General features: G+C 41.0%; 2 protein-coding genes across 2 annotated transcripts; both read left to right on the top strand.

Moving 5' to 3' along the window:
* The first annotated feature begins 8,314 nt into the window (after nt 1–8,314).
* Nucleotides 8,315–9,693, top strand: LOC106390266 (probable transcription factor At1g61730). Its single transcript, XM_013830687.3, has one exon. The coding sequence runs from the start codon at nt 8,438–8,440 to the stop codon at nt 9,539–9,541; it is 1,104 nt and encodes a 367-aa protein (XP_013686141.2). The 5' UTR covers nt 8,315–8,437; the 3' UTR covers nt 9,542–9,693.
* A 938-nt stretch (nt 9,694–10,631) lies between these two features.
* On the top strand, nt 10,632–12,208 carry LOC106395425 (anthocyanidin reductase). Its single transcript, XM_013835886.3, has 6 exons — nt 10,632–10,846; nt 10,919–11,085; nt 11,159–11,359; nt 11,441–11,600; nt 11,673–11,886; nt 11,960–12,208. The coding sequence occupies exons 1-6, from the start codon at nt 10,705–10,707 to the stop codon at nt 12,102–12,104; spliced, it is 1,029 nt and encodes a 342-aa protein (XP_013691340.2). The 5' UTR covers nt 10,632–10,704; the 3' UTR covers nt 12,105–12,208.
* The last annotated feature ends 14,094 nt before the right edge of the window (nt 12,209–26,302 follow it).

Here is a 26,302-nt window from a genome sequence, read left to right as displayed (position 1 = left end):
GCTCGACGCACTCGACGACATCGAGGAAAAGCGCGACCAAGCACTACTCCGTATCCAAAATTACCAGCATCAAATCGAGAGCTACTACAACCAAAAGGTTAAGTCGCGTCCCCTCGAAATGGGCAATCTTGTTTTAAGAAAGGTCTTCGAAAATACTAAGGAGTGGAAAGCCGGCAAGCTTGGAGCCAACTGGGAAGGACCATACAAGATAGTCGAAGTCATCAAACCAGGAGTATACCGCCTCGAGACTTCAACAGGCGAAGCAGTACCGATAGCTTGGAACTCCAAACATCTCCGCCTCTTCCATCCTTAGTCAAGACGAACACTTTACCGAGTAAATGCGCCACTAAGGCCACTAAGAACTACGAATGGCTTGATTCCCACAAACGGATACATAGGCAGCCCAAAAGAAAAAGGGGTCCAGCCGAAATAAAAAGAAAACCTCCTCCCCAAGGAATCGATCTCCGAAGCAGACGATCACTTAAGCGATGCCGACACGAGCATGCCCCGGCTTCTCGAACAAGCGTATTGGTACTCGCATCCCACGTTGGATATGTCCTGATTAGACACGTGTTCACGGGAGTCGACCGTGTTGATCGAGTTAACACCAAAGCTGGAGCAAGACCTCATCTTACCAAGTTTAAACTGGATCTTACACGTCGACGGTTCATCCACGAGTAAAGGGTCGGGGGCAGGAGTGCAACTGCAATCACCAACAGGAGAACTCATCCGGCAGTCATTCAGTTTTTGTTTTGCGGCGTCAAACAACGAAGCTGAGTACGAGTCCCACATCGCAGAGCTCTGTCTCGCCAAGGCAGTAAAGGCCAAAAGAATCAGCGCTTACTGCGACTCTTAACTTGTTGTAAGCCAGTACCTAGGCGATTACGACGTCCGCAACGAAAGGATGGATGCCTACCTCAAACTCGTCCAAGACCTCACGCGAGACTTCGAGTTCTTCGAACTCACGAAGGTTCCTCGCGGAGAAAATGTCTGTGCCGACGCCCTCGCTGCTCTAGGAAGCAAGCTACACGATCAAGTCAAGAGGACAATCCCAATCCATAAAATCGAGAAACCGAGCATCGACACGAAGGCGGAACAGACTGCAATCGCAGCAGCGATTAACGAAGCGATGGACATCGACGAAGTAGAACCTCCTTCGCAGGATGATCAGCCAACAGATTGGCGCAAGGAACTCATCGATTATCTCGCTGAAGGTTTATTGCCCACCGAGAAATGGGACGCGCGGCGACTGAAGCGACGTAGTGCACACTACGTTGTCATGGACGGGGAACTACACCGATGGACCTCGACGAAGGTGCTACTCAAATGTATCTCCGGCGAAGAAACGAGACTAGTCATGGCCGAAACACATGAAGGAGCAGCAGGCAATCACTCGGGCGGACGAGCTCTTGCATTAAAAGTGAAGAATCTCGGATTCTACTGGCCAACCATGAACGCCGACTGCGAGAGATACGTGCGCAAGTGCGACAAATGCCAGCGTCATGCTCCCACCTTACACAGCCCAACGCAGTTCCTTCATACCCTAACTGCTCCATACCCATTCATGCGATGGGGAATGGACATCATCGGTCCGATGCCGGCATCTCGCCAAAAGAAGTTCATCCTGGTCCTCACAGACTACTTCACCAAGTGTGTCGAAGCCGAAGCCTATGCCAGCATCACCGACAAGGAGGTGCAAAACTTCGTCTGGAAGAACATAATCTGCCGACACGGGCTCCCATACGAGATCATCACAGACAACGGTTCACAATTCATCTCGCATCATTTCAAGGGATTCTGCGACAGATGGCGAATTTGACTCAACATGTCGACCCCGAGAAAACCGCAGAGTAACGGCCAAGCCGAGTCGACGAACAAGACCATCATCGACGGTCTGAAGAAATGACTCGACTTAAAGAAGGGTTGCTGGGCAGATGAACTAGATGGTGTCCTGTGGTCCCACAGAACAACTCCTCGCGGAGCGACGAAGGCTACGCCCTTCTCAATGGCCTACGGCGTCGAGGCAATGGCTCCCGCAGAAGTGAATGTGACGAGTTTGCGCCGATCACGAATGCCACAAAACGTCGAACTCAACCGTGACATGCTGCTCGACGCACTCGACGACATCGAGGAAAAGCGCGACCAAGCACTACTCCGTATCCAAAATTACCAGCATCAAATCGAGAGCTACTACAACCAAAAGGTTAAGTCGCGTCCCCTCGAAATGGGCAATCTTGTTTTAAGAAAGGTCTTCGAAAATACTAAGGAGTGGAAAGCCGGCAAGCTTGGAGCCAACTGGGAAGGACCATACAAGATAGTCGAAGTCATCAAACCAGGAGTATACCGCCTCGAGACTTCAACAGGCGAAGCAGTACCGAGAGCTTGGAACTCCAAACATCTCCGCCTCTTCCATCCTTAGTCAAGACGAACACTTTACCGAGTAAATGCGCCACTAAGGCCACTAAGAACTACGAATGGCTTGATTCCCACAAAGGGATACGTAGGCAGCCCAAAAGAAAAAGGGGTCCAGCCGAAAAAAAAAAAAAAAAACCTCCTCCCCGAGGAATCGATCTCCGAAGCAGACGATCACTTAACCGATGCCGACACGAGCATGCCCCGGCTTCTCGAACAAGCGTATTGGTACTCGCATCCCACGTTGGATATGTCCTGATCAGACACGTGTTCACGGGAGTCGACCGTGTTGCGATTTAAACCAACACGGCCGAGACAATGACTCCAACTCACCCTGTAATTTACTAAGTAAGATTTGGCCCACCGAACGCTTGAAAATTACGTTAGGGTCGATTTGGAACCGTCAACGTCGAAAACTCATAATTAACAACGAAACTCAAATGACGAAAGATCGCGAGTCAAAGAAATCGACCGAGACAAAGTCATGACGAGCTAAACACTACGACGATTCGATATCTCGAATAACGTTTATACTAAGCAAACAGTCACTTCGAATCTTGAGAAATCATGCATTTGATAGACAAGTACAATTAAAAGAAAACAGTTAATACAATTCGATGAGTTGGAACAAAACAGAAGAAAAACAACAAAGTAGAAGCCTCGAAAGGCAAAAATCTAAAGGCAACAACACAAGTCCTACGAGACTCAAAAGAAACAACAAACAAAAAAGACTAAGCTCCCCGATCACTCTCGCGATCGTTGAGGACGGAGAGCTCCGAAGCCCTGACGCTCGACTCACGAGCAGCCGGAGAACCATGCGCTTCGTCTGGTCTCGGGACGACCTCTGGATCAGCCAAAGGACCTTCAAGAAGAGGCGCCGGGTCTTCGCGCCGTTCTTCAGTCGGATGAGTAGGCGGAACGTGAAGACTCGCTGCAGTCTCCGGATTGATCAAGCCGGCGTTGGACCCATATGGATCGAGACTCGCCAAGATTCGAGCATCCACAAACTGAGAGTCCAATGCGAGAGGAGAAAGTGTGAGATCTTCCTCGGGTTATCTCGCCCACCCTAAGCTTCTCGGCTTCCTCCTCGTATTTCTTCTCTTGCTCGGCGAATATCTCGATAGTAGCTTGCGAGATGTCGCTCCCAGCCCTCCTCAAAGCCTCGAGGCATTTCCTGGTTCCGAAGGCTTGGCTATGAAGCAACCGGGCCTCCTCTAGGGACCTCGTCACTCTACTCGGGAGCGAATCCTAGCGAAGCGACGATTAGCTTTTGCGGCCATCTCGGCCTCAACTCTTCCTCTTTCCCTCGTCACTTCCAGGATCCTGGAATCTCTGAGGCGCCTCATCTCTCTTTCATGAGACTCAGCGAGCGAAACCTTCTCGCTCTCAAGTTCGGCGTTCTTCCGCTCGAGCTCACAAACGACTCCCCGAGATACCTCCAACTCGGCTTTGAGCTCATCTCTCCGAGCGATGATGCGAGCAACCATCCCGTTAAGCCTCTCGACGTCAGCCCTCGATGCATTCAGCTGGCGAGCAGAAGCTTCCTCTTTCGCCGCGTGCTCCTACTTAGCCAGCTCGAGTTCGCCCAAAGCTCCCTTCAGGGCAGTGTCGTACTTATCGATCACGACGTTCGTCGCACTATCCCCCTAAAAAAACGAGGAGATGAAAATTGTAAGAAAAAGTTAAAGGACGAAACAAAAAAAAAAGAGAAGGGACCGAGTCATTTACCAGCAGCTTGGCCCTCGCGGCTTCCTCGTATTCACCACCAAAAATGAGGTCCTTCACAGCAGGCAAAGGTTTCGCCCTCCCCCTTAATTGGCGAAGGAACTCTCCACACTTCTCGGGGACGTACACTAGAGGGGCCGGTCCCTTGTAGTGAAACGAAACCTTGTCTGGAAAGTTGACTCCGGGCACCCTCCTCAAGATAGCGGAGCCGCGAGAAGAAGTGCCGATCTGAGCGACCCCTTCCCCAATGGGAACCGGAGTTCCCTCGCGAGAAGACGCCAGAATAGGAGATCGCCCCTCATCGCCGACCTCGTCGTTGCGTATCCTGATCAAAAGCGGCGACTCCCCGCTGTCATCTTCAGAACCGTCCGGACGGGCGACGTTAAGAGGAATTTCAGATTCCTCCCCTTCACCAGCTTCCGCCGCGTCGTCCCGTTCTCCCGAGATTTCAGCCTCAGAAGCCTCCTCTTCGGGTTGAAGTTCTTCTTCTTGAACATCACCCTCCTCAATCTCAGTCGGCTCCTCGGGATTCTCCGACTGCTCGTCAACAGGCTTCTTCGTCCTCTTCTTCTTCTTCTTCTTTTTCTTCTGGGGTTCGCCAGAAGGAGGAACGTCGCTCGCCTCCTCGGCGCTCCCCTCGACTCCCAAGCCGCCCCTCTTCCTTTTCTTACCCTTCCCCGCGCTTCTAGCGCCAGAAGGGGGAACCTCACCAGTGCGAGGAACCGTCGCCGAGGGTCCTTCCTCGCTAGCCAGTCCCAGCTGGGCGGCTAACATCGCGCTCAAATCGGGAAGAGTTCCCATCCTCTTTGCTTCAGAAACTTGCTTCTGGATGTCCTTCGCGAAGATGTCTAGTCGCTTGGTGCGAATAGGAAGAACGGTCGGAAGGTCATATCTCCACTCTCCTGAAAACATAAGGCAGAAAGGTCAGGACGCGATAAATAAACTTTCCGATCGAAAGAATAACCAGAAACGGCGAGAGAACGCACTTCGAGCGATCCGGTCCTTAAGCTCGCGAATCTTCTCGACGGTAATCTCGGACCAACGGTAGATCCGAAGCAAAGCGACGGCTCGAACGCTCTTCAGGAAATCCTCAGGATAGACTGGAGAAGTGGGATGGCCAACTCCGAGCACAACAAAAAGAAAGTTTCGTTAAGATCAACAAAATCAGACGTAGCTCGCGACAAGATATTCTACCACAAGAACGGTTCCATAGGACCCGATAGTCCTCTCGAGGAGGCTCCTCGAAAGCCGAGTCGTCGGACTTAATGAAGAAGTAGGAGCGCTGCCAATTATGCATTTTGTTTGGATGACCGGCGCACACGTTGCAGTTTAGTCGCATCTTTACCGAGTAGGTTCCGTCCTTCATATCAGTTATCGAGGTCATCTCCTCGAACGACCTGACGCTCATCGGCATGTCGATCTCCTCCGCCAGAACTGATAGAGTGACGGCTAGTCGCAGCGATCCGTTCAGTAACTGACTAATCGCGAGATCTCGCCACCTAGCGTACGCGGTGATCAGTCGCGGGATGGGGAACCAACAGCGAGTGTCGTCCTGGAAATAAGACTCGTAAACTGTTTGGTACCCGATCGGAGGAGACCAAGGTCTTTGCTCCTTCGTAGGAATGAGGAAAGTCACGCCTGTGGCGTTCTGGGCCCGAAGAACCCTCTTCACGCTTCTCAGGGTCGACTTAGTCTCCTCCACACCATCCCAATCTTGACCAGCCACGAAAGCAGGGCGCAATAAGTCGGGATGTAGTCGTGGAAGCTCTTCGAAAATCCCTTCGGGATAGAAGGTCGTCGGAAACAAATCGGCTTCAGAGTCGTCGTCTTCTGAAGGATCGCCCTCCACTGCGCGAGCTCTCAAGGTAATCGAATCAACGGGCACCGCCCCGCTCTGTCCGTCTCTCGCACACTCCGTCGCGTCCCTCAAGACGACGTGTAGCATCTGCGACCAAAAGTCTCTGGGAGCGAGACAAATCAACTGTGTCCATCATCGCCTCGTGATGAGTCGACTCGAGACCCCCGATACAACCTCCGCCAGAACTCCTTGCCGGAGCTGATGCCGCCGCAACCGATTTCCCTTTTTGCTGCCTCGATAACCCCTGAGCCGACGACATGATAGAACAAGGCGGCGAAGAACGCGTCGAGTGAAGACTATAACACTTAGAGAGATAAAAGAAGGAGAGAGAGAAAGTATCTTTGATCGCGGAGGAAAGTTGAAGAAATGAGAAGGGATCTGCGTATTTATAAGGAAAAGAGAAGGGGGAAACTCGAGGCATCATTATTAGGTCTATTCGGGCCTAGGTGAGCCTCGAAATTCTCCCTAAAAATCCAGCGGACCCTCGCGACGTTTCGACTTCTCGGTGCATTTAAAAGAAAAAAAAGGGGGGGGGGAATTCGAGGTGTCGTCATTAAGCCTAAACGGGCCTAAATGGGCCTTGAAACTCTCCCAAATGTCCAGCGGACCCTCGCGACGGTTCGGCTTCTCGTCTAAATCGGACGTCGGTCATCCTAAAATCAGAATAAACCAACGGTTAATCTAGATATGTCAGTCGGGATCTGAATATCCGCGACTAATCGGCCTCAAGTGGAAATATTCCAGAACCCTTCCTGCGACACAACGACCAAAAGAAGAGATAAAAGCCTCTACTGCTCGCTTCCGAGAGAACGACGCTGTGCGACTCATCGACCAATCGCTCCAACCTTCCGACAGGCCTCCTATTCCCTCAAACCTTCAAACCTTAGAATCCATCACGAGCTGGAAAGCACTTCGCTCACTAATGGACTGGGGGGGGGGACTTACTGTAGAGGATGGATTTGACCATCCCACAAGGCCCGAGGAATAGGAAGGCCTGGCCCGGATTAGGAAGAGCGACGGCTCGATCGGTCGGCTCAAGAGTCAGGTCTCTCGGCTTGACTCTTGAGTACTTTTAGTTGATCATCATCGACTGAAGTACGTTCGGCTCAGCGGCTGCTCGGACGCCTACGGGCTTCTCGGCCCAGCAGAGGAGGCCCACCAAGATGGCGTAAATTAGGTCAAGGACGAGGCATCAGGACGTCTATATAAGGGAAAGAGGAGACAACGAGAAAAGGATCCGAAATCACTGACTAACACTTGGCGGCTAGATTAGGGTTTTCACCTTTGCTTCATCTCGCCGTTAGTTGTACTTTTCCGGTAGCTCATCGAGCCACTGGCTTCCTTTCTGTCGCACTCTCTTCGTTTCCCTTGTAACCGACTGAACGTTTTCTCCGACCGTAAATAAGACGTCTTTGTTAAAACCCATATCTTCTTTATTACCGTTTTCCGATTAAACATACAGGTAGCCAAAACTTTCATAGCCTTGGGTAAATTCAATTGAAACTTCGGTCTGAACCAGTAAAATGAAGTCAGCCCAACACACCTTCTCGATTTACTAAAATAAATCGTTGCTGGAGTCAAGGACTCAAAGAATGAAACACTGAAACGACACCATCTTCAATGGAGGAGGCCATGGCGGTTTTAGAAACCTAATCAAAAAAAATTATTTATTTAAAAGAAAAAAAGTTTATAGTTTGTAGGAGCAAATGCAATCCAATATATCAAATTGATAACCAAAATTGCTAAATATTACATATCCAAAATCACATGTCTAATTAAAATAATAAAATATTATAATATAAATTATACTATAAATTAAAAAAAAAATTAAAATTAAAAAAAAAAATCAATAAATTATTATAGTATATTTACTTTATAAATATTTATAACCAAGCTGAAAAATCACTTAGTTTACACATAAAATAGAAGTGTCACATATTAGTCTAACACTAGAAAGATTCATGTATACAGAAACAGAAATCACCAATTTACAAAATCTGTATCCGTGTTAACCAGGTGGAGACTTCTAAGACTCCAGTGTTTCCTGCAGTCTGCGTGTGCGCGCTCACCAAGGGCTGATGACATTGTTTTCACTTTAAGTTTTCCTAAGCACACTTGGGTATTTATACATGTTGGGCTAAAACCTTCTTTCCAATTATTCAACAATGTTTAATTTGGGCCATGTTTGTGAATTGAATCGTTGGACTCTAAACCATTTGTTTTGGACTTTTAAATGGATTATATAAATCATAATAATAATGTTAATAAACCTTAAATAATACAAATGTAAAATCCTAATTGCGTAGACCTAGAAAGCAAACCGTTAAATAGCTAACACAATTGGAAGACATGGAACACTTAATATTCCTTTAGCTGCAAACTCCTCGAGTTACACAGAAACCCTAAACGCTCCACCTTCTTCCCCAATTACATCTAGCGGAGATGACGAAGAAACGCGACCCTTTAGAAAATCCACCTGCTGCATCTTCAAGCGGCGACGACGATGAAGTCGACTCTTCTGCCGGAGAAGAAGAGGAACGCGAAGATGATGATGACGCTTCTTCATCCGAAGAACTCCCCGTCAAATCTCATTCCTCCTCCGCCGCCGTCACAATTGCCGTCCCAGGCAAAACCGCCGCACAACAAGCCTCCGATTTAGATTCTGGATCTGAAACCGAGACCGACTCCGATTCCGACACGGAACAACCACCGAATCAGCGATCTGGGAAGGCTATCCTCGCCGCCGCGAAGTCCAAGAAGGAGAAGTCTCCACCGCCTGCTACGAAATCAGGAACGAAGCGTCCGAGCGAAGGGACTTCAAAGGAGACGAACTCAAAGCGAGCGAAGAAGACCTGTGAAGACTCAAAGAAGCCTCCTGCTTTCCAGAGACTATGGACTGAAGAAGACGAGATCGCTGTCTTGCAAGGTATGATCGATTTCAAGAACGATACGGGGAACTCTCCTTACGATGACACTAACGCTTACTACGATTACATCAAGAAATCTATTAGCTTTGAGGTTAGTAAAAACCAGTTCATGGATAAGCTTAGGAGCTTAAAGAAGAAGTATATGGGTAAAGAGAAGCCTTCTTTTACCAAACCTCATGATCAGAAGTCTTATAGATTGTGCATGTACATCTGGGGACCTGATGGGATGGGTCTTGAGACTGCTGTTAAGTCCAACGGTGTGTCCAAAAAGAAGACCATGAAGCTTGACTCTGTGAAGCAAGACCTTTCTTTTGCTTCTTCTCCCAATGGCAAAGCTGTTGTTGATGATGATAAGAGAGTGTTGGTTCTTGGAGGCGATGTGGACAGGAAATGTGATTGGTTTGAGAACTCGTTTCTTGTTAGAGGCATTGCGGGTTTTGGTGTTGATGAGCATTACGTGAAACAGAGATGGAGCTTGGTCCCGGTTGAGACCAAGAAGACAGTTGAAGAGAAGGTTAAGATGCTGCAGGCTAAGGAAATTGAGTTTGTGTTGCAGAAGACTAAGATTTTGCATGAAGTTACCTCTATGATCGCTGAAGCATCCAAGAACAAGCCATAGATTCGTTTGGGTTTCAGTGCCAATGTCTATGCTGTTATTTCAACTTAGCATTTACTTTCTCTTCTTTATGATCTACTTACTTTGTAATTTTCTGGTTTATTTTGATGGCTTTCTCTCATATTAAACTCTCTATATTGGATTTGTTGCTTACATATACAAACACCATAAAAAAAATAAAATTACTGTCAAGCCTAAGGCAATTAGGTGAAATATGAATAAGATCTTAGTCATAGAGTTTCAGTTTTTTGGATATTTCAAACGTAAAGAACTGTTGGGTATTTGTGAAAAATAAGATTCTAGGACGTTATGTTTAATCAAATGGGTTTGCTATTTAAAATTTCAAGTCAAAAGATCAAAATTGGTTAAAGAATAACTCTTTTGTTACAAAAATCTTGTTTTAAGCTCCTAAGCTTATCCATGAACTGGTTTTTACTGTTGGACTGTCTTGCGTGTTTGGTGGTCCAAAGTCGGAGGCGCTCTCGGTAATCCGATGAACCCTGTGGCGCGAAGACAGTTCGACGTTGATAAACGGTTTTTGGAGGTGCGGAGGCTCTGCAAGTTAGGAGCTCCGGCTTTAATTGGTGTCGGGGTTGAGCTCCGGCGATGGCATCGTTCAGGTCGAGATAGGTTCCACGTGGTGTGCGGAAGGCTAAGATGAAGACACGTGGTCCAAACCTATTTCCTTGCGGCGCGTTTTAGGGCGAACTGCCCGTGTCGAGTATTGTGGGCCGTTTGGGCCGCTATGTATTTTATGGGCTTCGGCTCTTTGTGTGTTTGCTTTCTGTGGCCCGTTGTTTCTCTGGGCTTTTGGTTTGTACTCGTTTTGTTAGGGCTTCGGCCCTGGGCCTGGCCCTAATAAATAACAATTTGGGAAAAAAGAAAAACTTAGTAAATGATAACACATCTGCAAGTCAATTAAAAGTTCCGAGGCTTCTTCTGATTCTTAGGTGAGCATTTTGGAAGAGGAAGAAGGTAAACAAGTTAGTTGTGTCAACGGTCTCACGTGCTTACCTTCTAAAAAGCCTTTTGATCAATGGTTGTACCAAATGAGCGGAGACTATAAGCTTTGCAACTTTTTCTTTTACTTCCTATATAAAAGGCTGAAGACGTTAACCTCTTAACAAACAAAATATAAAATTTCTGTGTCTTAAGAATTTAATCAGATGGCAACCGTTGATCAGACCGCTGTAACCACCGGAACTAAGAAGGCTTGTGTCATTGGTGGCACAGGAAACTTAGCCTCTATTCTGATCAAGCATTTGCTTCAAAGCGGCTACAAAGTTAACACCACAGTTAGAGATCCAGGTTCTTTGTTTTAGTTTCTTTCTTGTCTCAAGTCATTTTTGTATGTTTACTGACTCTATTTTGAAATTGCAGAAAATGAGAAGAAAATGGCTCACCTTAAGGTACTTCAAGAGCTCGGGGACCTCAAGATCTTCAAAGCGGATTTAACCGATGAAGGGAGTTTCACTTCACCAATCTCGGGCTGTGAATACGTTTTCCATGTCGCAACACCAATCAGCTTTACATCTCAAGATCCTGAGGTCTGGTCCTAAACATATTTGTTACTCTAAGAAGAAACATTTTCAGCTATCTTGTTTCTGTTTCAATGTACAGAAAGACATGATCAAACCAGCGGTACAAGGAGTGATCAATGTGTTGAAATCTTGTTTAAAATCGAACTCAATCAAGCGCGTGATCTACACATCTTCAGCTGCTGCGGTCTCTATCAACAGCATTTCGGAACCAGGACTTGTGATGACTGAAGAAAACTGGTCTGACGTTGATTTTCTCACAAAGGAGAAGCCGTTTAACTGGGTAATAACAATTTCTTGCTACACAAGATAGGTTTTTTTTCCGACTAAGTTCAGTTTACCTCTCTCTGTTTTTATTTTCTAGGGTTACCCAGTCTCAAAGACTTTAGCAGAAAAGGAAGCTTATAAATTTGCGGAAGAGAATAAGATTGATCTCGTTACTGTAGTTCCAGCACTCATAGCCGGAAACTCTCTCCTCTCTGATCCTCCGAGCAGTTTATCTCTCTCCATGTCTTTAATCACTGGTAAACATGAATCATACTATTTGACCACTTCTGTTAAAGTTTCACAATCAAGATGATTGGTTTTGTGGTTAGGGAAAGAAATGCATCTGAGCGGTCTCAAGGAAATGCAGAAGCTATCTGGATCCATCTCGTTCATCCACGTGGACGACCTAGCTCGTGCACATATGTTTCTGGCGGAGAAAGAAACAGCTTCTGGTCGCTACATTTGCTGTTATTACAACACAAATGTTCCAGAGATTGCGGATTTTCTCAGGCGAAGATATCCTATGTACAATGTTTTGTCAGAGTAAGCATATAACTTCCCACAGAAATTGCAAAGTTTTAATTGAAAAACTTTCTGATTGTGAAATTTGGTGCAGATTTGAAGAGGGCTTATCAAGTGCGAAACTGACGCTATCCTCGGAAAAACTCATCAAGGAAGGCTTTCGATTTGAATATGGGATCAGTGAGATGTATGATGAGATGACGAAGTACTTCGAGTCAAAAGGATTGATCAAACCTTAAGTATCTTGATTTTCACATGATGTAAAATGGATTTATAAGTATATGAGCCTCTGATCTCATTATGTTCATATAAATTGCTTCAAATAATATGATGGTTGATTTTATGTCTTTTTATACATAAATATTAGCTTCCAAGGATCAGGTTCACTACAAGAATTATTGAAAATAGCTAAGGACTGGCAAAGACATTTCCGTAGCCATAACTATTAGCAATGAAAGTTGCGACAGATAGCGACAAAACAAAAAAATGTCATTTTTATAGCTAATTTATAGCGGTCCGTAGCTAACTAGCGACGAATATGATCCGCCGCCACTCTCTAGCTAAATAGCTACTAATTAGCGAGGAATAAATTGTCGCCGAAAGATTTATAATTTGAAACACATGGCTATAAATGTTTATGTATCTAACTAATATGTATGTGTTATATGTTTGAAATTTTTGTTTGTGATATATGTTTGATACTAGTAATGTTTGAATTAAGATAATGTGTATTTGTGTTATATATTTGAAACACTTCAATTTTTATGTTTATCATGTTTGCTACTTTGCTTGATACTTGAGTTAGATATTATAGTATAGGGTTTAGATTTTAGGGGTTTGTGGTTTGGGACTTATATTTAAATTTTAAACTTAAATCCAAACTATAATATAATCATAATACATGTAAAATTGATAAAAGGAGTTATAATTAATCAATGGCAATTAATTAGTGATCGAAAAAATGAAAAAAATACTATCATCGGTGTATCAAGCAGGACAAAGATGATTTGTAGTTTTAGGGGTTACACTTTAAAATATGAAATTTATAGTTTTAGGGATTACAAGAGAATAATATTTGATTCGAACTATATTTCCCTCCATAAGATTTGACTCCAAAAATTGGCTCCAATAATATTTTTGGTTTTGGCTCCAATACATTTTTGGCCCAAATTTATCACTTATGCAAACACTAACATGTCTCTACAATTGAAAAAAAAAGAACTCTCTACCTCTCGAAGTCTCTCTGTTTTTTTCTCTCTCAATACCAGCGAGTCACCTCCGACTCTTCTTCTGACCAGAATCCTAATGGCTTGCACCGAACTACTTGTGAATCGTCGTTGCCTACGACCACCCGAGTTAAATATCCCCCGTTAGTTCTCCTTCTATGACTTGTTTTAGATTAGGGTTTCGATTTGTCCATAGTTCTCCGTCTTCTTTTTCTTCTTCTATTTATTGTTCTGGACTAGTCAACGATTAGGGTTTCAATTAGTTTCAGTGTTAGAGTTTTGATTTGGGTCTGTTTAGGCTTAGGGTTTCGATCTGGGGGGTTTTTATTTTACGGTTTCGATTTGGGTCAGTGTAGGATTAGTGTTTCGGTTTAGGGACAAATGATTATTCTGTACTAGTCATCGATTAGGATTGTTCTTATCTCTTCTTTGCTGGTTTATGTCAATGGTTTTCTTTTTCTTTTAAAAATTAGTCTTTGAAATTGATCTTTTGTTTTGGGAAAAGATTCACTGAAGGTTCTTCTTTTCTTATAGATCCCCATTGACAAGTGATGGTTTTGTAGCCAAACGTGTGGAGAAAATTGCCAAAGAAGTTGAATCCATTATTGTTTCACAACACTTCTCCAGCTTCGACCAGGAGGTTCCAACTCACAAACATCAGCCACACCACTTCCACGAGTTCATGCTTCTTACTCGGTATTATTTTGTAATTTTGTTTCTCGTTTTGTTGCTTTAGTATTTTATACTTACTAGTAAATGATTGAGTAGTTATTTATTTGCTAATTGCAATATGTGACTCATATGCTTGATCTATATTGTTTAGTAATCTGCTCTCTTGTTTTTTTCTTCAGGTTTTGTAGATAGCCAAGCCATATAAAGGTATACTGTTTGGACTTGGAATAACACACATAGGAAATTTATGATCCCATTAATCCACCAGCCATTGTTTTTACTTTTCAGGATAGTTGGAGCGAGATTTGATAAATCTGACAGGAGCTGTCAACATGATGAGCAAGCAACTGACTCTTTTATGTGAAGCTAAAGGTGTCACAGTATCACCAATACCATAAGCCGAGAAACCACATAATACATCAAAGCATTCCAAACACAAACATCACCAATTGAAGTGGCAGCTACATCTGACTCTTCTCCATCCACCCCCCCCCCCCCCCCCCCCCCCATCACCAACAAGAAGGGAATCTAATTATGGCAACCACCAAATAAACAAACGAGTTTGATGTCTTCTGTTTTTAGTTTTCACTTATTGGTTTAGCTTCTTATTTGTGTACTTGAAGTTTAAAATCGACATTTTTGTTATGTATGATAATTTCAGATTTCTTATAATAATATAATGTTTTAAAATCGTTTATATAGTCAAATTTTTGTTTTAAAAATTAAGCTTTGTTCGTTGATATTTTCTAATCCAGCATTTGTAACAAAATCCATAGCTATATTTGCTACAATTTTGCTAGGGATATACTGTAGTTAAATGTTGTAGCTTAATGGACACGGAAATTCTTTTGCTAAAATACGTCGCTAATGAGCTACGGAAAATGCGGTAGCCATGTCATTGCAATTAGCTACGACCGTTGTTCTCGCGAATCCGTTGCGAGCTGGCTACGAATTGGCGACGATTCACAGTTAGCGTCGGTGCTGAGGCCACCGCTTCCATCCGTCGCCATCTGTTGCCTTATGTTTTCTAGCTACATATTGTTTCCTCTAGCTACAAAAAAATCCGTAGCTATTTCCTTGATTTCTTGTAGTGGTTGTGGTATGGATGAGTGAGGGCTGCCAAGTATTAGATCAGACATGCTTAAATGACCTTCTTTTTGTCCCAAAAAGGCATGACCATTCACTTACAATTTTCCCCATACAAACTTCCTTAACTTGCAATGTTTGGGGTTGGTTAAGAAAATTTTGACCACTGTCAGGTGCAACTTTGTAATTGTATGTAATCTCCATGCAACATCAAGATATCACGTCACTACCATTGTATCTCCTACACTTCTTCTCTTTGATATGTGTTTGAACGGGATTCAGTCGACTAAAATGAAAGAAGTCAGAGATGGGATGACTAAAGACGTTTTATTATATTTGAACTGAAGGGTTACAAGGGTGACAGGAAAGTGAAAGAACAACAAGATCAAAGAGCAACAAGATCAAAGAGATCGTCTAAAATCCTAGATCTAGCCGCTCGGTCTGTTCAATGGTCCAAAAGTCCTCTCCTTGTTGCTTCCCCTTCCCCTTTTATAGGACTCCTGCCCTTGATGCCCTAATTTCGTACCTCTTTGGGCCTTGATGCGAGAGGCCGAGTATGCGGGCCTGGACAAGGTTCCCTCCAAGCCGGGTACTTTTGGTCGGCTTACTCGACCGGCTAAAAGTACTCTAAGATTGAGCCGATACGTTTGGCCGCCGAGACGACCAAACTGATCCAACTTGCTGGATTAGGGCATGTTATTCGATGGACCTTGTGGAGGGGTGTAATCCATCTCCTACAATAAGTCCCCCCCCCCCCTCAGTTCACTTGTGAGCGACATGGCGGTCTCAGTGAATTTGTGGGTCAGGTTTATTCGGATAGCAGGCTCTAATACAAGGGATAACCCTTCCCGTTTAGTCGTCGGTATGTGCTTTTAGTCGCGTGGTGTTCTGTAGGTGTCTCTGGTCGCTCAGAGTAGCGCTTGTCTTGACTCGCTTACTTGCCTACCTGCTTTTATAGTGGGATAGAGTTTACTCGGATGATAGATCACCTTGGATAAAGCGACGGGGATCGGTTTTGCTGGTTATCCGGGGACCGGTTTAAATCAAGACCAGGAATTGATTCCGGCCTGACAACCTGATTGAAAATCGGTTCGAGCGAGAAACCAAACCGTCGCGAGTAGGTTTCTGGGCATTTAGGCGGCCTTTTGAGGCCCATTTAGGCCTTTGTAGACCTAATGATTGTGCTCGGGGAACGTGCCTTCGTTTTCGCTATAAATAGGTCTCTCTCCTTTGTTTTCGTCATTCTTCTCTGCAGATTCAGGTATCCCGTTTTCTCTCCCTTCTCTCTACTTTTACTTTCTCTCTCTAGATAGGTTTTTCTTCGTATAGACTCGTTGGTATCGTTCGGCGGTTGTAGTCGTCCCCTGAATTAAGGAACATGCCTCCGAGAAGTCAATTGTCGCGAGAAGAGAAAGGGAAGGACATCGAAGATTCTCCGAGTCCGACCAGAGATGTGTCAGCGACCGGTAGTCCACTGGACGATTTCGACTTGATTCATCGCGATGCTCTTCGGGACACGGAAAACATGACTCTATCTCAGCGTCTTTTGGTCGCTGATGCTCATAGGATGATTCGTGATGAAGACGAAGATCGTGTTCAAGTTGGGAACAGTGATGTGAGCGGAAGTGAGGATACAGGGAGAGACCAAGGTGATACTGCGACTGGTTCCGAACGTGGCGACACTGATGAGTCTGGTCGGTCTCTGACGCCTTCGAGACAGGTTCACAAGAGAGTTTGTTTCGACCAGATAGACTGTCGCCCAACTATTTACCATCCTGGTGGGATCTTCGAAGAGCTGGTTCCGCTGCCACCCGGACTGCTACGGGACCCGCGGGCTCAGTCGTGGGGGAATGTGTTTGGATCTTCTGCTTCTCATCATACCGTGAGGGATCTGTTAAGGGCGAGTGGCGGTGCTGGCGTTACTTACATCATCCCGTCCACCGAGCAGCGTCCCTGGTCACCTCCGGTTGGTTACCATGCGTGTATGAGTCCTATTTCGGGGATCATACGAAGCTATGGTTCCCGATTCCTCGGTTAGTGACGTCTTATGCATTCCGCCGGGACATTGCCATCTCTCAACTTTTGAACGGGTCGCTGCAAATAGCCGTCATGCTAATGGTAATGGCAGCTGAGATGGACATCTCGATGAGCGTGAGGGTCTTCGAGGAGTTGACTTTCACGAAGACGGAGCCAAACGGGATCTTCTCGGTGAAAATGCGTTCGAACTACAACGTCTTGACCGGTCATCCAAATAAGACGCAGGATTGGCAACGCGCGTATTTCTTTGTGAAATCTGATGAACATGCTTTCTAAGAGCCGCCGGGGGACGACTACCGCATTCTGTGGAATCGGCAACTCGGTAGAGACTCGTCTGTTGGAGTTTCGTTTTAGTCGTTAGTCCTAACTTTTCTTATCCTTGTATTTTCAGTTCGTCATCCGAATACGATCGCCTACCCCGAAAAGTTTTTCGAAAGTGCTCAAGCGATCGCGGCGCATAGTCATCTTCGTTGGCCGGATCTCAGCCGAGAGTGGATACGTTGTCAGCAAGCTAGGATCGCTAGACGTAATCCTGCTGATTGCTTTTAGGGCCTACTCGAGTTTCCTTTTGCGATTTTTCATGTTGATTCTCTGCTTTTGTAGTTGATTGGGAGTCGAGGCTTCCTTGCGTTCTCGGTCCCCGTAAGTCGCGCCTCCCTTTGTTTACTCGCAAACAACAGAGACTTCTCGACAAAGCCAGAGAAATGGATGGAGTTCCGGATCTAAGCGCCCTGTTGAAAGGGAAGTTGCAACTGCTCACGAAGAAATCGACTACAGTCGATCCTCAGGGACCGTCTAATTCCGGAGTCGAAGATCGCATGCTCCTGCGTTGATTCAGTCGACTAAAATGAAAGAAGTCAGAGATGGGATGACTAAAGACGTTTTATTAGATTTGAACTGAACGGTTACAAGAGTGACAGGAAAGTGAAAGAGCAACAAGATTAAAGAGCAACAAGATCAAAGAGATCGCCTAAAACCCTAGATCTAGCCGCTCGGTCTGTTCAATGGTCCAAAAGTCCTCTCTTTGTTGCTTCCCCTTCCCCTTTTATAGGACTCCTGCCTTTGATGCCCTAATTTCGTACCTCTTTGGGCCTTAATGCGAGAGGCCGAGTATGCGGACCTGGACAAGGTTCCCTCCAAGCCGGGTACTTTTGGTCGGCTTACTCGACCGGCTAAAAGTACTCTAAGATCGAGCCGATACGTTTGGCCGCCGAGCCGACCAAACTGATCCAACTTGCTGGATTAGGGCCTGTTATTCGATGGGCCTTGTGGAGGGGTGTAATCCATCTCCTACAATATGGAGGATGATATTGTGGAGTTTTTCATCAAAACATTGATAATGGTTTATATACTTTGTCACAAGTGAAGTAAATATGCCGTTCACTCAAGATGTGCTCTAGGAAAAAAAATGTGTGGGACAGAAAAAAACTCAAGGTATACCCGGAGAAGAGGATTTATGATCTCAAAATCTTGGGTTGTTCGTTATTATATTTGAAGGAGATAGCATATTCTGTGATGAAAACAAAATTTGTAACGCATGTACTCTTTTAATCTATGAAGGCAACTTTATTATTGTATGGAGTGTAACTTAATTCTCCATGGAACATATGGCAATGTTCGGCGCACAATACAGCATGTATTACATCTTTATCCACTTATATTGAAGAATGGCACTGGATAATTTTATAATTTATTTCATATGTCACTGAGCATCTCTGTTTTAGCTACCTTTATAACTATCCGATAAATGATTGCATGGTCGATATGGATCTACGATGTTCTTCAATTTCTGAACCGTTTGATTACCAAGGTCATAAACATCCCTTGTACGAAGGTATAAGCATGATAATCACTTTCTCACAATCTTATACGAGGAAGAACTATGTGAGAACGATTGTTTCATATTTTAGTGAAATTTTTGTTCATATTTTCTGTTTGACTTCTTCATCTGTTAGCATCTGGAGTGGCTTTTATGTGGAGGAGTCCCATGCTGTTTATCTATTATTTTGAAGTTTAATATACGATTCTTATGAAATGCCTCTTAGTTTTTGAACTTGAAGTGTTTCTATTTCTATGCAATGTTCTGATTATTATATCTGTTTTTGTGACTATCTTATATAGGAGTTGCTTCGTACTCTTGACTAGAGATGTAAACAACAGACTAATCATGTAGCTTTCTGTGTAACAGAAAAAAGAGGCTAAAGAGTTCACTAGAGATGTAAACAACAGAATATAAAATCTCAGTAACCTGCTTTAAGTAACAGAAACTTCAAATTGCAACTAGAGAAAAAAACAGAAGTTAAGAAGCAGACCAATCATGTACCTTAACGCCTAAAACAAGCGAATGAAAAATCTCAGATCATACAAGAAGAAAATATGCAAACTTTTCAACAATGCAAGACCATAAACAAACAAACAAACATAAAGTGACACAAAGACCATCATATTCCTCCTATATATTTTTCCTTTTTAGAGGGTAACCAAATGACTCTCTTTAGAGTTTTCACACGAAAGTATAAAGAAGGAATCAAAAATGGGTTACCCTTCGGTGTAATCATCCTGGAGAAGATCAAGGTATGTGTCCCATTTGTTCCCAGTCACCTACGAATCATAAAGCTCAAAACTTTAGAGGAAAATGTAACCCTATAGACTGAAATTTCCTATAATATAAACGAATCGACGCCAAGAGAAAGAGAAGGAGAAACCTATCCGCAAGTAAAGCAACGAACTGGGATAATCATCGTGCACGAATTGGGTTTTTAAACATGTCTTATGTATTAAACTATACATTAATCCACGTGCTCGCGCATATGTTTTTTTAATTTGTAATATCAAATATTTATAATTGTTTAATTTGTTTCAAACTTTGTATATACGTGACCTCATTCATATAGTATCAAATTTTGATAATTTGAATGTAATCTAATGTTACATATATCATTTTTTATTTGGTCCATATCATCCGCATGGCTTATATATATAGTATTTATTTGTATTATAACCAATTAATATGTATATTAATATGTTTTTTCCGAAATCAAATACTTTTTAGCAAATGATTTAAGATTAAATTTTTTCAAATAATTTTTTTTAAAAATAAATAGCTAAATAGATGAGAAAATACACTTTAAGATTTATACTACTCCATAGTTTATAGTTAAACCACTTATTGTACACAAAACAAATATAACATATTAATCAACCCCAATTAAAAGCTGGTATATTTTTCAAGTTGTAGAATAACAATATACTGTACATATATCTTCTATATATTATTTGATGATCTTTTAAAAAATTACAACCTCAATTTGTATTAGTTACATTTTTATCTTGTTTAGGTGTCACCTTCTTAGAATTCTATTTTACGTACGTGACAGCATTAGATTGAGTTTGAAGAAATGTTAGTCTAATCTTATATTCTCTAGAAAAAATATTATACCCACATATTAATTATGTTCACGTTGTATAACCATTGCATCAATAACAATAACAAACATCTCTCACAATACAATAGCAAACAAACATGTTTCTGTTAGTAGTATATACATGCTTCATCATTACACATACAAAATGTTAAGGCACATATATAAGTATTCACCTTTAATCTAAGGGAATCACAACAAATGTAATGATCATTAAAGTTTTCAGTGTTCCACTTCAAACATATATGTTTCGTGAGCAGATTTTTATATGACAAGTTGTATTGTTCAGTTAAGATAGTTATAAGTTGTAATTAATTATACTATTTACAATGATCAAATCGTTGTTAAACCAGAACATCTTAAAACCATAATCAAAGCCGGTTTATCAGTGATAGATTCAATTTTATGTTTGGTTTGTAATAAAGTTTAAAGATAATCATTTTGAGAGATGGAAGCACTTATATTAGCCTTCACTTTCAATTTAAGTGAGTTACAACAAACGTAATGATCATTCTAATTTTCAGCTTTTCACTATTCAAACATACATGTTTCGGTGAGCAGATTTTTTATACTTGTATGTATCAATACTATTAAAAAAGAAGCATAACTTTGGACCCAACTTAAGTATAGGTGAAAAAATTCAAAAAAAAACTATACTATATAATTACTACATTATTATTAGGGGTATATTTATATCAACAACACCCTAACACCCTTCAATCTCGCCTTTTTATTTTTGGCAAGAGTTTTAATGGAACCTTACTAACGATTGTTATTAAAAGGTAACATTTGTTATGGTAAAAGTTTTAAACATCCTTTTTGTATACCATATATATATATTCATATGTCATGATTTTTTTCTATGTTACTTTTTAGTATTGATATTGGTCAGTTAGGGTTTTTGTTTCAGTCATGATTTTTTTCTATGTTACTTTATAGTTTTCAAATAATATTAATGTTTCTGTTTCACATTATAAATATCGGTACAACTTTGATATCAATACTACATTACTCTGTAGCACACATTTGTATTCAACTTCCTTTTACATGGAATATATATATTTTTTAAAGAGTTATTCTTGGGTTTACCCCCTAGGGTGAACCTTTAGGTTCACCAACCAATAGAAAATTGTCATTTTAAATCTAGTATCTTTTAATTAAGGAAACCAAATAACTTGGCAAATTATATTATTTTTTTAAAATAAAATTTAAAAATAAATAAAAATAATATATAAAAAACGAATTCAAAAAAAAAAAATGTTGTCAACAAAACACTAAACCCTAAACTCAAATCCTAAACCCTAAATCCTTGGGTAAACCCTAAACACTTGGAAAAACACTAAACATGTTGTCAACAAAACACTAAACCCTAAACTCTAATCCTAAACCCTAAACTCTAATCCTAAACCCTAAACCCTTGGGAAAACCTTAAACCCTTGCCAACAAGATTTTAAAGTAAGAATAAGTTAAAAACAACAAGCTCCAAAATTGTTGTCAGAAAGATGCAATATATCTTAAAACAAAAATATGTTGTATTTAATTACTAAAAGAACATAATTTGAAGTTTTCTTTGCTTTTAGAGCGAATACTCAATTTCTCTCCATTTGGTTTATTTATTTATTTATTTTATAACTCTCCATTTTTTTTTTTTGCTTTTTTTTTTAAGAAAAAGCTTCTCCATTTGTTAATCTCTATTAAATTTATTTGATAATTTTTGATTACTCAAACATGTCTAGTGTATTAAACAAAAATATACTTTGATCCGCACAGAGGACTCTGTCAATAATTATCCATTGTGGTAAACATTTTGTTTGCAGCCGTTGGAGTTCCAAGAGTTCTTTAGGGGACCATGGCTAGAGAGTGAGGGGGTTAGAGAAAAGAAACATAATAGTTTAGAAACTTTCGTTTGAGACTAATTTTTTTTGGATTATCACTTACTTTTTCACTGAAAAGTGAATATCTCCTTTTTAACTCTTCGAGTGTCTGAAAAATGGCATATTTATTCTGACCAATAAGGTAAAACTTAGGCCCCATGACTTCCACTGCTTCAATCAATTTGATGTCTTCTCTTCTTTTTAACATTTTTCTTAATATTTCTTTTCGATAAAAGCACGTTGTAAAAATTAAATTTTCTATTGATTGAAAAAGATGATGATGGTACAGTATAATTAAGTTGGTAATAGTGATACCAATTTATATACATAAAAAAATTGCACCTTTGTTTTCATTTTAAAATTTGAAACTTGAAAATTTTTTGGTACATTAATTTGTTTTTTGCCTTCCCATTAATTAACCTTCTTCTTTTCTTTTCCTAATGACCATTTTAATTTTTAAATCCTATACCAAATAACTTATTTCAATTTGGTTCCGTTCGAAACCAATAGATACAATTTTCCTTTGACTGCATTAAAAAATAATTGTATAAATATTTATCCCCATAATTTCATCCAATATATATCTTTATTAAGAAAACGTAACAATATGAAAGGCATGTTTCTCATCTAAGTATTGTTTTCATGTTATGATTATTACATGGTAGATGAAAAACAGTTTGAAATAAGCTTGATTTAAAAAAATTAGGAGAGAAGAGAAAGTAACATTTAGGAAATAAGAGAAGATTTTAAAGTGGGAATAATTAAAAAAAAAACAAGTTTCTAAACTGTTGAAAAAAGAGAGGCAACAAATCTTAAGACAGATATATGTAGTATTTAATTACTAAAAGAATCGTAATTCGAAATTGTCTTTGTTTTTATTCAGCGAACTCTCCATTTCTAACCATTTGTTTTTTTTTTTAATTTTTTTTTTATTTTGAACTTTCCATTTTGTCTTTTTTTTTTTTTAAGTAAAATTTCTCCATTTATTAACTTCTATTAAATTTGTTAGATAATCTTTGATTACTCAAAAACATACCTTGTGTATTAAGCAATACTACACTTTCCGCACAGAGGGCACTGTCAACAATTATCCAATGCGGTAAACATTTTGTTTGCAGCCGTTGGAGTTCCAAAAGTTTTTTTTTGGGGTAGGGGGAGCATTGATAGAGAGAGAGAGAGAGAGGGATAGAGAGAAAAACATAATAGATTCGAAATTTTCCTTTGAGACTGAAGTGTTTTTGGATTAACACTTGCTTTTTCACTGTGAAGCGAAATCTCTTTTTAACTCTTCTGGTCTCCGACGACCGGCGAATTTATTCTGACTAATAAGGTAAAAGTTGAGCCCATGTGTTCCACTGCTTCGATGAATTTGACGTCTTTTCTTCTTTCTGACATTTTTGTCAATATATCTTTTCGGTAAAAGCACGCTGTAAAAATTGAATTTTATATTGATTGGAAAAGATGATGATGGTACAGTATAATTAAGTTGTTGATAGTGATACCAATTTATATACCTACAAAATTAGAACATTGTTTTCATTTTAAAATTTAGAACTTGAAACTCAAAAAATATTTGGTATATTAGTTTCTTTTTTGCCTTCCCATTAATTAACCTTCTTCTTTTCTTTCCTAATTCCCATTTTAATTTTAAAATTCTTTACCAAATAATTTATTTCATTTTGGTTACGTTCGAAACCAATAGATATGACGTTCCTTTGACGACATTTAAAACTAATTGTGTAAATATTTAACCACATAATTTCATCCAATATATATCATGATTAAGAAAGCGTAACAATATCAAGGACATGTTTCTCATCTAAGTTTTTTTTTTTCATGTTTTGATTATTACAGGGTAGAGGACAAACAATTTGAAATAAGCTTGACATGAAGAAAGTAGGAGAGAAGAGAAAGAAACATTTGGGAAATAAGAGAAGATTTTAAAGTGAGAATAAGTTAAAAACAACAAGCTCCAAAACTGTAGGCAAAAAAGAGGCAACATATCATAAAACAGAAATATGTAGTATTTAATTAGTAAAAGAATGTAATTTGAAGTTGTCTTTGTTGTGGCATGGCTGGGATCAAGGTCGGGAGTTTACTCTACCCGTTCTGGCTACTTTGCTGCAGCGGAGCTTGAACACAACAGAGTAAACCACCAAGCTACACCTGATTGGAAATCTCTACTCTGGTCATGCCGAGTCACCCCAAACTGCAAGTCTTCCTCTGGAAGATCACACAAGGAGCCAACCTACAACTACGAGGAGCACTGCCGAAGGGAGCCAACCTACAACTATGAGGCCTGCAACATAATACTTCATGACCTCATTGTGGTGAATTAGAAACACTCTCACACCTCTTCCTCCACTGTGCGTTTGCAAAACGAGTCTGGTCTTCAACGATACTATCACCTCACTTTGATCCTGACAGCTACATAAACATCACAGCCTTCACTGATGCTTTAAAGGCTTGCAAAACTTCAGCCTGCTTACCCCCGATAGGAATAATATCCGATATTTTTCCTTGGATCTGCTGGGAAATTTGGACAGAGAGAAATAAACTGATTTTTGAAGATTGGAGAATCTCTCCAGAGGAAACTGTCTCTAGAGCGATCCGGAACGCACGCGAATGGAACTCGGCGCAGGCACCTTCAGCCCCACCATCATGACTACAGAGCCAACCATTGAGCATACCCGACCTGGATGCTCTAACGCTTGGTTTTTCTGATACAGCGTGGTCAAAAGAAAGTAATACAGCAGCCTTCGGATGTATCTTTCAGAACAGAGAAGGTCAAACCATTCACCATGACTCCAGAATGGAGAGAAACGTATCATCACCACTCGTCGCTGAAGCTCTAGCCCTCCACTGGACTATTATCACCGCCCTATCTAAGGGCTTCCTTAACACCTGTTTCAACACAGACTGTAAATCGCTGGTAACAGCAATATCGTCGCAGCTCCCTCCCGCTGTTCTCTTCGGAATCATCCAGGACATCGACATCCTATCCACCTGTTTCTCGTCCATTTCGTTTAAGTTTATTGCGAGATTGTTAAACACTTAAGCGGATCGTCTCGCTAAAATGACTCTTTGTACTACATTTTTTGGCCCACCCTAAATCTAAGGTGCGTTCAGGTTTTTAATATAATTCGTGCTAAAAAAAAAAGAAGTTGTTTTTGTTTTTATAGGGAAAACTCTCAATTTCTCTCCATTTGTTTTTTTTTTAATTTTAACTCTCCATATTGTATTTTTTTGTTTTCTTTTTATTTGAAAAAAAGTTTCGTCATTTGTTAACCTCTATTAAATTTATTAGATAATCTTTGATTGCTCGAAACATATCCTGTCTATTAATCAATACTATACTTTGATCCGCCCAGAGGACACTGGCAACAATTATCCACTATTGTGAATATTTTGTTTGCAGCCGTTGGAGTTTCAAGAGTTCTTGAGTGGACCATCGATAGAGAGAGAGAGAGAGAGAGAGAGAGAGAGAGAGGAGAGAGAGAGAGAGAGAGAGAGAGAGAGAGAGAGAGAGAGAGAGAGAGAGAGAGAGAGAGAGAGAAGAAACATAATAGATTAGAAACTTTCGCTTGAAACTGATTTTTTTGGATTAACACTTACTTTTTCACTGTGAAGCGAATAACTTTTCCGGTCTCCGACGACCGACAAATTTACTCTGACTAATAAGGTAAAAGTTGGGCCCCATGTCTTCTACCGCTTCGATTAATTTGACATCTTCTCTTCTTTTTGACATTTTTGTCAATATTTCTTTTCGGTAAAAGCACGGTGTAAAAATTGAATTTTCTATTGATTGGAAAAGATGATGATGATGGTACAGTATAATTAAGTTTGGTGATAGTGATACCGATTTATATAAAAAAAAATTAGAACGTTGTTATCATTTTTAAAATTTAAAACTTGAAACTCAAAAAAAATTTGGTATATTAATTTCTTTTTTGCCTTCCCATCAAATAACCTTCTTCTTTTCCTTTCCTAATTCCCATTTTAATTTTAAAATCATTTACCAAATAATTTATTTCAATTTGGTTCCTTTTAAAACCAATAGATACAATGTTCCTTTGACTACATTAAAAAATATTTGTATAAATATTTAACCACAAAATTT

Source organism: Brassica napus, chromosome C4, assembly GCF_020379485.1.
Source record: "Brassica napus cultivar Da-Ae chromosome C4, Da-Ae, whole genome shotgun sequence".
NCBI classification, from domain to species: Eukaryota; Viridiplantae; Streptophyta; class Magnoliopsida; order Brassicales; family Brassicaceae; genus Brassica; species Brassica napus.
Note: the sequence above shows the minus strand (reverse complement) of the source record. Positions and strands in the feature narration are given on the sequence as shown.